General features: G+C 39.0%; 2 protein-coding genes across 3 annotated transcripts; both read right to left on the bottom strand.

Annotated features, from left to right (window-relative positions):
- Positions 1-1,817: 1,817 nt before the first annotated feature.
- LOC106905534 (uncharacterized) lies at positions 1,818-7,497 on the bottom strand. Of its 2 annotated transcripts, XM_088004737.1 has the most exons (4): positions 7,378-7,497; positions 7,095-7,265; positions 4,186-4,333; positions 1,818-3,882 (listed from the first exon to the last, which is right to left on the bottom strand). In XM_088004737.1, the coding sequence occupies exon 4, from the start codon at positions 3,810-3,812 to the stop codon at positions 2,430-2,432; it is 1,383 nt and encodes a 460-aa protein (XP_087860863.1). In that variant the 5' UTR covers positions 3,813-3,882; positions 4,186-4,333; positions 7,095-7,265; positions 7,378-7,497; the 3' UTR covers positions 1,818-2,429. The 2 variants fall into 2 exon arrangements, with proteins under 2 accessions (XP_087860863.1, XP_087860864.1); XM_088004738.1 differs by lacking the exon at positions 4,186-4,333.
- A 566-nt stretch (positions 7,498-8,063) lies between these two features.
- LOC148159875 (uncharacterized) lies at positions 8,064-12,669 on the bottom strand. Its single transcript, XM_088004735.1, has 2 exons — positions 12,277-12,669; positions 8,064-11,000 (listed from the first exon to the last, which is right to left on the bottom strand). Exon 2 carries the CDS (start codon positions 10,933-10,935, stop codon positions 9,406-9,408), a length of 1,530 nt encoding a protein of 509 aa, XP_087860861.1. The 5' UTR covers positions 10,936-11,000; positions 12,277-12,669; the 3' UTR covers positions 8,064-9,405.
- Positions 12,670-12,689: the final 20 nt, after the last annotated feature.

Genomic DNA, 12,689 nt, shown 5'->3' with positions numbered 1-12,689 from the left:
TGATGTCACAGATGCCTTTGATATTCTAGCTCTCAGTATTCTGACTGCATTCTCTCAGTTTTCTGATCTGTGTTTCATTTTGCTCTTCCTTTTCAAACAAAAAAATCTCAAAATGTTGAACATTTTCAAGAAAAGGGAAGAATCTGCTTCCTTTGATCCTGAAGAAATGCGGAAAAGGAATAACAATGCGGTTCAAGAACTCATCAAAATGAATGAAAAGCTTCAGAACACCAAGGACCTCCAATTTCAGAAACAAGATTGGAAAACTTTGGAGAAAGCCGAGATGAAGTTGAGCAAAGCATGTGAAAAACAGGGTGAGAAGTTGCATTTGGAGCTAGATATCTGGGAGGCAGAAGAAAAAAAACGGATAAATTTAGAGAGAAAAGCGTTTGAACATATGGAGACATCAAAGAGGATGAAGCAGGAATTAATTCAGAAAGAGATGTTGGAATCTCAGTGCAAAGCGTCCAAAATGGAGCAAGAAAGGCTCATAAAACTTAACACAACGTTATTGAAAAACCTTAAAGTACTGAAGGACAAACTTTCATATCAAAATGGATTGTATCATAATCACAGACAGGCTAAGAATTCAATTGAAACCTTGAGGAAGATTAAAGAAAATGTTGTGAAAGAGATGAAGAGTCATGAGGATCACTGTTGGGCTTGGAAGGCGAAAATCAGTGAAAAAGATAAAACATTGGAAAAAGTAAAAAGAAAGAATATTGAACTTTTACAAGAGCTTAATAGCATTGAACAACAATTAATTGATATGCCTGTCCTGAAATATGTCTACAAGAGTGCAAAACAAGAGAAGGAAAGGCTAAAAAAACTTAACACAAAGCTAGAAAAACATCTTCAGATCCTAACAGAAGATCTGTCCCGTCAAACTGAGCTGCTCCGCGATTACACCGAGGCTGAAAATACCGTTAAAGATCTGCAGGACATTCGAAAAAATTACCTGAGAAAGATTCAGGATCTAAAAGTGAAAGAAAAATTGGAACCTGGGACCAAACCAAAGTTTATCAATCATGAGGATGAGAAAAAGAAAAGCCACTGAACTTCCTTTGAGGGTCAATTCAATCCTCCCAAGAAAGACTTGACTTCCTTCTAACCACAAGATAAAAAACGATCAGTGGCTAAAAGACGGTCATAAACAAAGAAGGGCAACAAATCCCTTTAGATTCAATTTACATTCAAAACTATCTGAAGGGAAACAAAGTTTTTATAACTGAAAGGATGGGATTCCTCCAGGTGCTCTGGTTTGTCCAAAAACAAAGTTAGTTTATCTCTAGCAGTGTGCGCATGCGTGTGTGTGTGTGCGTGTGTGTACGTGCATGTGAGTGTGTGCGTGTGTTTGTTTGTAATACCTTGTGGGGACGATTTTCCTGACATATGCTACGTTGTGGGGACCAGTCGCTCCTCGTGGGGACCGCAGCCTGGTCCCCACGAGGGGAAACCCTGTTTTTGGGTCAGGGGTCAGAGTTAGGGCTAAGGTATGAATTGAGTTTTGGTTAGGGTTAGGGTTAGGTATGTGATGGTTAGGGTTAGGAAAAGGGTAAAGGTCAGGTTTAGGCTGTAGAAATGAGTAGAAATGAATGGAAGTCAATGGAAAGTCCCCACAAAGATAGCAAAACAAACATGTGTGTGTGTGTGTGTGGACAATTTTGCATGGAATATTATTTTTGATAAAAATAAAGCCAGTCCTGAACCGGATACTTTCAGCTCCAAGCTGATTGGACAACGCTTCCGATTCTAAAACCTGATTGCTTTCCCAGTCCTTGATCTCTGCAAAGGGAGAAATCAGAGTGCAGGCAAAATGCTACATTTCTCATTTATTTACAGGAATTACAGCACATATATTGTGTCTCAAAGAGATTAGTTTGAAATCTGGCAACAAAGCACAAACACTTCAGGCTCATGAAATTCAACAAAGGCTGCATTCACACAGCAGGCCTTTGTGCTCAATTCAACATTTTGCTGAAATATGATTTTTTTTGTTTTTGCCTGGTCGTTTATGCTGCTAATTTAACGGCAGCGAGACTTCATTGTAGACAGTTAAAATGTGACCTGACCTTTCAGGCTGCAGATGCTTTGAAAACAATCGGACTCGTACCAGAATGGCTCAGATCATGTTGAATGAAGAGTGAAGAGTCTTTAGGAAACATGAAGCTGATGTTTAGTCAAACACAGCTGGAAGCAGAGTCATGACTTCAATAAATACGGTTAAAAACAAACATGAATTATTTCTTCCAACAACAAAGAAATTAAACAAGAACATCATCAGGATCTGAGAAGACCAGAAAAATCCCAGATTCTACAGTAACTCTCCCTCTGAGTATAGTTTGTCCAGCAGATGGCAGCAGCACTCCAAGCACAGAAAGGACTGAGTGTTTTATTCATTATGCTAATGTTTGCAGGTATTCTAGGAATTAACTGCAGACATGTTTGGTCAGTTTACGTCTTGATGTGAAAGCCTCACCACACGACTGGCAGGAAAACGGCTTCTCACGTTTGTGGGTTTTCATGTGCACCGTCAGGGTGTATCTTTTAGCAAAACTTTTTCCACATGCAGGACATGAGTAGGGCTTCTCGCCTGTGTGGGTTCGGATGTGGTTGATCAGCACAGTGTTGTCAGAGAAGGATTTACCACAGTCATCACAAGAAAACGGCTTCTCGCCTGTGTGGGTTCTCATGTGAATCGTCAGATTACGCTTCCGGGTGAAACTTTTTCCACAGGTCAAACACGGATGAGGCTTCTCACCTGTGTGAACTCTCAGGTGTTCATTTAAACTGCCTCTCACCCTGAAGCATTTCCCGCAGGTCGGGCATGAGAATGGCTTTTCGCCCGTGTGAATCCTCATGTGACGAGCCAGATCATAGCCGAGCCTGAAGGCCGAGCCGCAGACCGTACAGCCATACGGCTTCTCCTCTGTGTGAGCTCTCACATGGACTTTAAAGGTGGTCTTTCTGATGAATCGCTCTCCACAAATCTGACATGAAAATGGCTTCTCCCCTGTGTGGGTTCTTACATGGATGGTCATGTCAAAGCGCCTATAGAAGCATTTTCCACAAGTGGGACAGGAAAAGGGCTTCTCGCCTGTGTGGGTTCTAGTGTGACTGTCCCACTGACTGCTGGTTCTGAAGGATTTATCACAGAATTCACAGGGGTATGGTTTCTCACCCGTATGAATCCTTACATGTTTAGTCAGGTTATTCTGCTTAATAAAACCTCTTCCACAGGTCACACATTTGAATGGTTTCCCACCTGTGTGCGTTCTCAGGTGAGCAGTCAGGTACCTGAGCTGAGTGAAACTTTTCCCACACATTTCACAAGTGGGCAGCTTTTTTCTTTGTGTCTTTGATTTTGACTTGTCCACATCGTCCCTGTGATTTCTGGTGTCCTGATGTCTCCTGTCTGGCTTCAGATCTTTTTCTCCACTTGATCCGGAGTCTTTCTGGTTGCTTCCTTGCTGCTGTTGGTTCTTGCTTGGTTCACCATTGTCTTTTTGCTCACAAGTAGGAGACACCATGAAGGTCTCAGCCTCCTGCTTCACTACAAGCTGATCTTCAGTCTGATCACTGCAGAGCTCCTCTTTAACCTCTACCGGTTCTGGTTCCTCTTTAGTCTCCGTCGTCTGCTGGAGCTCTGATTCATGTGCAGGATTCACCATGAAGCTGCTGGCCTCCTGCTTCATCACCAATGGTCCACAGATGGACAACTCAACATGTTCCTCTTTAACTGGTTGAGATTCTGTTTCTTCTTTTATCCCCGTCACCGGCTGGGGTTCTGCTTCCTGCTGTTGCTCTTTCATCTCTGTGGTTGTTGGTTCTTTGAGGTCAACACTGGAGCTGCACCAAAGTCGACATGATGCGGTGGAAGGCCTGAGAGCAGAAGAACGATCAGCTTTAATGTGAAGTTTGGAGGAAATGCTCAACATTAACTCAACTAAGTGACACAATATGACCGACTTTACGCTTTAAAACCAATAAAGATAAAAGTTAGTCAAACACCAACTTTGACAATGTTGCTGTACTTTTATTTTTCACCTCTGATGATCTGTGAAAAGGGCTTTAAAGGAGAACTGGAGTGTTTTAAGCTAACATCAGGTGAAGGAAAATCATTAAAGCACCTGCATGTTGATTTTCTGTACATTTGTATATCAGTCTGAAAGCCTTCCAGCATACCTTCATATACAATAAAAATAATTTTCCTTCTATTTCCACTCATCGACCAGCGGACAGTAGTTTGGTTCTAGTGGCTCGCTGAGGCACAGTGTGTGTCATGAACCCGGGTCAGGCAGACTGAGTGGACAGTAACCCCAGAACCACCACACTGTGGAAACAGGATTATTTTACAGTCAGAGAAGGTGTTATGGAAGTGGTTCAGAATAAATTATATTCATACAAAATCAATTTCTTGAGATTTGATTTCAGCTCTCCTTTAAGCTAAAACTACGTTTTAAAACCGTTCAAAGATAAAAGATATTTTTAGTAGTATAAAGCTGATTGGAATATTGGTTAAGTTATCCTCGGACGAGAATTATAGATCTAATAAAGCAGCAAAGTTAAACTTATTTATTCCTAAAAGTTTTTTTAGAAAATGTAACTACTGCCCACCTCTGGACCTGGTTGACAGATCGATGCTCAAACTTGATATTTCACTCACCAAATGTTGACTAGACTGAAATCAACCAGATTTACTTTTTAAAGACTCTGATTAATATTAAGTTTCATTATTTGATACTGTGGAGAGATTAGATCTTAGAGGTCTGAGGTTTTGGTGATTCTGTTGTTTTGAACTGAAAATTGTTGTGAAGATGGTTCAAATTTAAACTTTATTACTTTAAGAGCTGATCTCCTGCTGGTATCAGACTGGAAGCTGAATGGAGCCAACATCTGCTGACTGGCTGCAGCCAGTGTTGTAGTACTCAAGATCGTTCTTGGTCTCGAGACCATTTTTTGATGGTCTCGGTCTTGTCTCGGACTCGACCGCATTTGGTCTCGGTCTCGGTCGCTGAGGACTCAGCATTTTATTTCAAGACCAGTCGAAACTGCAACTGTGAAAATATCACTAAACGTGCAGCATACTGTCCAGTTTATTTGTTAACATCTTTGTTTTCAGTGGATGCAAAACGCACCGATTAAAATCCAAGCAATAACTATGTTTCTGTTTCTCCTCCCTCTCCCCCACCTTTCACTCACACGTGGCGCTCTGAGACATGTGCAGTGGTTTTCTCTGAGCAGCAGAAGATGTCTGTCTATTCGTCAGTAATAGAATAGCGCTGCATAAATCATAAGAAATCCGATGGCCACAGCTAACTCAACATCACTTCGCTTTCACAGACGGTGGGAACAACGTCTAACTTTTTTCATCACTTAGAAAAGTAGCTCAACAGAGCTAACCCTAAGGTAAGCTCCGCTGACATGATTTTAGCAAAGCTAGGTGTACAGAGACACATAAGCATTTGTGATGAAAAAAAGTCACTCACTGCACTTAATTATTGTGCGGAGGTGTTGACTGACTTGTCGCATATATGGGACAACGCTGTGTTCAAAAGTCCGCAATATAGTGATGTGGCATTCAGGAACAGTCCGATTCTTCTGAACGGCTCTTTACTTAGAAAATAGGACTGGAGTGTCACTGACAGCTGTTCTTTGCTCTTGTAATGCTCTGCGTACACTGCAGTAGCTATCATTATATTATGTAATTATGTACATTGATATTTTTTAAATTAACAAATAAATAAAACACAAGAACAAAAGAGCACGCAGAGCATGCACATTGCTCTTTGATTGTTTTCGGTCAAAGTGGCAGCTGTAATGGTAGTCTGCCATGGTGTCAGACTGCCTGGTTTCATGTAGAAGGAGAGAGGGTGAAAACAGTCATGGTGAGCGCCTTGTGCTTGGTTACTTCTTTATTGTTCCTTGGTCAGTGTTCATAGTTGAGCATTATTTACCGTCAGGGCATCGCCTTAATTGCTATGTTTAATGGTGCAGACAGTGATGCTTTCTGACATGAGCAATATGGGCAAACACTCAGGGCGTTATCTTTTTAGGGATGGCATGAGACCACCGCGGATTGTAGCACAAAGATGGAAACAAAGCAGAACAAAGTTTGTTCTGCTTTTAATATTGGCAACATTTATTAAATATTCAATATATAGGTGTTTTTATGGGAATATGGATCTTTGAGATCAATTTGAGAAGCAATTTTGATCATATTTATCGTGTCCTGTAGCATGGGGCGCTGGTCTTGACTCGGTCTCAACTTCCTTCGGTCTTGGTCTCGACTTGGTCTTGGACCCTAAAAGTCTTGGTCTTGTTTTGGTCTCGAAACGCTCTGGTCTTGGTCTTGTCTTGGTCTCGGGTTAGGTGGTCTTGACCACAACACTGGCTGCAGCCTCTCTGCACTGTGATCAGTTAAGTTTGAAGTGAAATGAACTTGCTTCAGTTTTATTTATTGTAATCTGAAGATGAAACAAAAACTTTTTTCTTAATTCTTTAGATTTAGATGAAAAAAGTCAAAGTCTGCTCTACTGTTTTTCAATAAATTCACTTGATTACAAAAGAAGTTGAAAGTTTTTCTTTTCATTGTTAAAAAAACTATTTTCTTCTGTTTCTGATGTTAAAAGAGTCAATAGATAGCAATACATTAGAATAATATTACTGGAGTAAACATATGGAGTGCGAAACAACTGATTTAAGTACAATATTATGAAAAACTTACTCAAGAAACTGCAACTAATTACTGCCCATCCTTGCATATATTATAAAGCCATAGGGGCTGGTATGTGTTGTCAACATAATTTGTTGAATTTTATGGTCAAAATATTGAATCAAAGTTAAATGATGAAAGATTTAGCAAAATACAGAATTGATGTATAAATAATGTTTACATTTATCAAATCTTTACATGTTTGTCAAATAAAAACGTTTGTAAGGCTTTTAATCGGGATACATCTTCAGTTTATCGGCTCAGTTATGGTTTGCTCGCCATTTTCCCCTCCCCAATATGGCGGACGGCCTGACGTGCTGCCGCAGCGCAGACAGACCGCAGCTAGCTCGTCACCGCTCGCCAATAATGGCTTTCTTACCGGCAAAACTCGTCCTGTCCCTCGGAAAATTCTCGAAACGATCCAGTGTCTGAAAATGTGCCAGTTTTCTTAGTGTCTGTGCCACCTGTGCCAGGGAAGTACTTCTTCTCCTCGAACAATTAGCTTCTCACTTAGCTCGGAAGCTAACTAGCCGCTCTCACGCTACTGTTGCTGATAAAACAGAGAAATCTGTTTTATCAGGAATACTAGAAATGATATCCGCACTTCAAAGATGAGGTGATAATGTTTAGCATTTTCTAATGATGATCAGAATCTCACCAACCTTTTATTTAACGTTTCTGCTTCTTACGGTGGTTGGTAAATCGACTGAGATGGAGCATTACCGCCATCCTCTGGTCAGTACAGGATTGACAATAACAAAATACTACGTTCTGCATTAGGCAAAAAGACTATGCAATAAATACATCCACTGCAATGCCATCAACCTGGTTATAAGATCTCTTATATAAGCATCAACGGCTCAATTTTATAAAAGTTTCAACCATCATTAAAAATTTTCTCATTTATATGTACCACAGAAAAGAAGCGAAAATAGGAGGTAAATTTTCAAAAATTTTGTATAATAAAAAACAACTCATCTTTCTCAACTTTAATTTGGCATTTTTTTCTTCACATTCACTATAACAAACCAATTAACAGCAGAGCAGAACATTATTGCAGGATAACGCTCACCTTAACCGATGGTCTGTCAGGGGAAGTTTATAAAGTGGTGGAAAAGTAAAACATAAAGATTACAATTATTCCCCCCTTTATATAAATGTTGTTTTGTCATTGTTTCATGCAAAGTAACCCTAAATAAATAAATACAATTTCCAAATTATTTTGTTAAATAAGGGAGGAGTGCTTGTTTAATAAAAAAAGACAAAAAATGAAGGAACACAAAAGTAGCAGTCAAAAATGAGTTAAAAGAGTCAGAAGATTATAGAGTCCAAAACAATTGCAAGGATGTTATAGGGGTTGGTATAGTACATTATTTAATATTAGTGTATAAAATATTTCAGTTAATCTCATAACTGATTACAGATGCAACAGAAACAAGTCAATCACACATTTACAGTGAGGGAATTTGTATTATTTAAAAGATTGAAAGGATTAACAGATTGTACTTAATGTTAGTCACACTTATGCTGTTTTGTAATAAAATAACTGAAAAAAAGATAAAGGGTGATTAATGATTAAAAACAGGTCCACCTTTGAAATAATACATTTAATGAAACATATTTTCCAAACTGATGACTCATCAGAAGTTAAAGGCTTATGAGGTTTTTAAATAAATGGTTTTACTGTTTCATTTGGAGTAATTTTACCAAACAGTGGGAGAAAATGAACATTTAAGAACAGCATTGACTCCGAAGGAACTGACATTTAAAGTTTACCTAATATAGATTATATTTATTACATTCTGAGCAGTTGAATAAAAAAATACAGTCTGATTTAATAAATCAGAATATTAAAGAAAAATACATTCATTTCAGGAACACCACGTCAAACACAAAGATTAAATGTTCAGACAAATGCTTGAAAGCCTTTATTCCTGTTAGGATTTTTCACTTACTGAAGCTTAACTTAACTTCAGTTAATGAAACATTTAACATTTAAATTAGATCAGAACAATAAAAAAAGCATTTAAAAACATAAATGTGGGCTTTATGAAAAGTATGTTTAATATCTGCTTGAAGGTTATTTTCATGTTCTTTCATTCTGCCAAATGAGCCTCGTTGGGGCGTATATTCTACCTTATTGACTATTACTGTACCTTTAGCTATAAACCTGTAGCTACTGCCAAAGTTATGGGCAGCCTCTCATAACAACCACAAACTTTAAAATGTAGCCTGTGAACTTTGGTACTTTTATTTCGTTCATAAAAATGAGCAAAATTTATTGTCATTTTAACCTGGATTTGAAGTTGACTGAAGTAAAAAATAATTTTTTTTTGTTGCATTGTACAAATGCACTCAGTCGTTCAAAAATGAAAGTACTAATGGGTAAATCAAATATAATTATTATTAATTTTAAACCAATGTAAATACATTTATTAAGCATTAATAAGATTTTTGCTTTTTAGAAAACTTAAGACAAAAATAGTCTGGAGAAAATCAGATGTTCCTCCATAATCTGTTTTCTTTCTTCGACTAATCAACTCCTAAACAATAAATAACAATAAAATTATTTGTCCCATAGGTGGTGCTGTTACTCCAAACCAGACAGGTTCAGTCAGATTTGACCCTTTTTTGAGTAAACAAAGCTTGATATCCATTACTAATGTGAGTAAAACCCACTGCAGGCTCATTTAACACACATGTTTAGTCAGTTTGCCTCTGGAAATAAAGGCCTCCCCACACGACTCGCAGGAAAACGGCTTCTCGCCTGTGTGAGTCCTCATGTGGACAGTCAATGTGTATTTCTTGGTGAAACTTTTACCACAATAAGGACATGAGAAAGACTTTTCACCTGAGTGGGTTCTGACATGATTGAGCAGTATAGTGTTGTCAGTGAAAGACCTTCCACATAAATCGCAGGAATATGGCTTCTCGCCTGTGTGGGTTCTCATGTGAATAGTCAAGTTGTGCTTTCGAGCGAAACTTTTCCCACAGTCTATGCAGACATGCGGCTTCTCGCCTGTGTGAATTCGGATGTGGCCGTTCAGACTTCCTCGCTCCCTGAAGGTTTTCCCACAGGTCAGGCACGGGAATGGCTTCTCGCCCGTGTGAATCCTCATGTGACGAGCCAGATCGTAGCTGTAGTTGAATGACGAGTCGCAGACTTTGCAGGCAAAGGGCTTCCCCTTCGTGTGAGCTCTCACGTGAAAGTTGAAGGTGATCTTCCTGATGAAACGTTCCCCGCAAATATGACACGAGAAAGGCTTCTCACCTGTGTGGGTTCTCATGTGGACGTTCAAGTCGTAGCGTCTGGAGAAACCTTTTCCACAAGTTGAGCAGGAACAGGGCTTCTCGCCTGTATGGGTTCTTGTGTGGCTGGCCCACTGGCTGGTGGTTCTGAAGGATTTATCACACAGTTCACAAGGATAGGGCTTCTCGCCCGTATGAACCCTTTCATGTTTGGTTAGGTTGTTTTGCTTGGTGAAGGTTTTCCCACACGTCTCACATCGGAAAGGATTCCCAGCGATGTGGATTTTTGTGTGGCTGGCCCACTGGCTGGTGGTTCTGAAGGATTTATCACACAGTTCACAAGGGTAGGGTTTCTCTCCCGTGTGAATTCTCATGTGGACGGTCAAGTTATTCTGCTTGTTGAAACCTTTTCCACAGGTCGCACACTGGAAAGGCTTCCCGTCTTTGTGAGTCCTCAGGTGAGCTGTCAAGTATCGAAGTTGAGTGAACGTTTGGCCGCATGTTTCACAGGAAGGCAGGTTCTTTTTACACCGTTTCTTTCTTGGCTTCAACTCTTTATCTCCCAAGGCTTTCAGGTTGCTTCCTTGCTGATGGTTCTCACCATCAGGAGAATTTGCAGAGAAAAGTTGAGCTTTGTTTGGTTCTGGTTGACTCTCTTCTTTAATCTCTTGCTTCACTACAAGACACTTTTCATCTTGGTCCTCCTGTTCCTCCTTAATCAGCACCGGTTCTGGTTCCTCTTTAACCTGCTCACCAGTCTCCATCATCTGCTCCAGTTGCGGTACATTGTTAACGACGTCCTCATGGGCAGAAGTCACCAAAACCATTTCTATCTCCTGCTTAACTAAAAGCTTCTCTTCATCCTGACAGAGGCGAAACTCTCCCGCTTCTTTTTTGACTGACTGAGATTCTGGATCCCTGCTCATCGTCGCCATCGGCTGGGATTCTGGTTCCGACTGCTCCTCCTTCATTGCTTGACATTTAGTTCGTTGAGACCAAGACTGGAGGTCCTGTCGGAAATGGGAAAGTGATCAACCTGCAGGAAAAACAGAAAATGTTTAATGTTAAGATTGCTAAAAAGCAAAAATGTTTTCCTTTGAAGATTTTATCAAAATGTTTAAAAATTGCTTTTAAAATTAATCAGAAATCAAAACTACAAATTATATATGAAAAAATATGAGTTAATATTTGCACAGCAAATGACAAAGAGCATAAATATTATTTAAAATAATTTTAAATCTTTTGAAAAATTAAAATAATAAAGCCTGATGGATATTCTATTCATGTTTGCTTCATTGATAAAACTTTTTAGATGTAGTTCAAACCAGATTATTTATGTCAAAACTGTTAAATTGACACAAAGAGTACTTAGTTTTTAACGTCGCTACTTCCCAAATTAGGGAAGTAAACTCAAGAATTTAGTTTTTTAATTATAAGAATAAAGTTGAAACAATGTGAAAATAGTCATAATATTAGCAGAATAAATTTGGAATATTAACATAAAATGTGGTAAAGTTACAAGTAAAAATAATTTTAAAGAACAAACAAAAGCTTCAGTGATCCAGATCTAAACCATGTAGAACTTATTAAATTACTACTTTTTTCTCCTAGTACTATTAGTTCATTCTAGTATTATGACTTTATTCTCTCAATTTCAAAAACGATTCTCTTAATTTTGCAATGAAACATTTCATAGCCATTCCATGAAGCAAGGTGTTCATTTTCTTTGTTTAATCAGCATATTTGTCCGTTTGGGGAGTTAACTCTTTGATAAATTACAGGACTTGGTCTAACAGGAGAAGAGGAGTGGGGGATATGATGCTGATTTAATTTGTAATAATTTCATGTTGCAAAAAGTGGACTAGGACCTCGTGGACCTGTATAGCAAAAATTTCAGATGCATTTAAAACACTGTAATGATGAAAAAGTAAAGTATTGTTTCAGCAATAGCAACATCAACAACAAAAGAAAATTCAATCAACATTCACCCAGTACACTGGGATTAAAAAAATCTGTTTTATTCCTTAAGTAACAAATATTAAATTATTTTGTTCCAATTATTTTTGTTCAAATAGATGTAACTTCAGGGACTAAGAAATTAACATTTATTTTTCTTGGTGTTTAACTATATAAAAATGCAAACTCCCTTTAGTCCCAATAAAACCGCAGCTCCAGTCACTTAAATACTTCTTTGGCTGAAGTTGCCTCTACCAACATGGCGGCCACGCTGACATGTTGCTGCAGCTCCGCCAGTGTAGCAGATAGGCAAGCTAGCACTTATTGCTATTGGTTAAAAGACAAGGTCCTCTTACCGAAAAAACTCGTTTTCCACTTAAATGAGAAGCTCATTAAACATCCCAGGATCCAATAAATGTCCAGCATTGTCTGTTTTTAAGACATTTCGTGCTTTTGGCTTCAATGAAACTGGTTGCTTCTGTCCCTCGGGGAGTTAGCTTTTCAGTTAGCTCAGAGGCTAACGGGTTTCCCTCAGGCTGTTACTGTTGACAAAACGGAAATGAATCGGCGTTAATGGCAAGCTGTAACTACTATCGAAGCCTGGGATGGAATACCGTTTTAAGTAGTCTTTAAATGAAGAGCACGGAGCTTTTCGCCCTCTAAATTGTTCGTAGCGACCCAGGTTACAGAGACGTTATCGCGATTTCTCTGTGAGGATGTTTCCCAACATGCTCTGCCCTGCTGCACTGTGTCATCACCGCTGGTGCAT

Source organism: Poecilia mexicana, unplaced genomic scaffold, assembly GCF_051168715.1.
Source record: "Poecilia mexicana isolate PSO_F unplaced genomic scaffold, ASM5116871v1 scaffold_4, whole genome shotgun sequence".
Classification (NCBI taxonomy): Eukaryota; Metazoa; Chordata; class Actinopteri; order Cyprinodontiformes; family Poeciliidae; genus Poecilia; species Poecilia mexicana.
This window is presented reverse-complemented; position numbering and strand designations above follow the sequence as displayed.

Excerpts from the sequence above, each read along its gene's own strand:
- LOC106905534 (XM_088004737.1), bottom strand. The coding sequence starts at position 3,812 with ATGAAAGAGCAACAGCAGGAAGCAGAACCCCAGCCGGTGACGGGGATA.
- LOC148159875 (XM_088004735.1), bottom strand. The coding sequence starts at position 10,935 with ATGAAGGAGGAGCAGTCGGAACCAGAATCCCAGCCGATGGCGACGATG.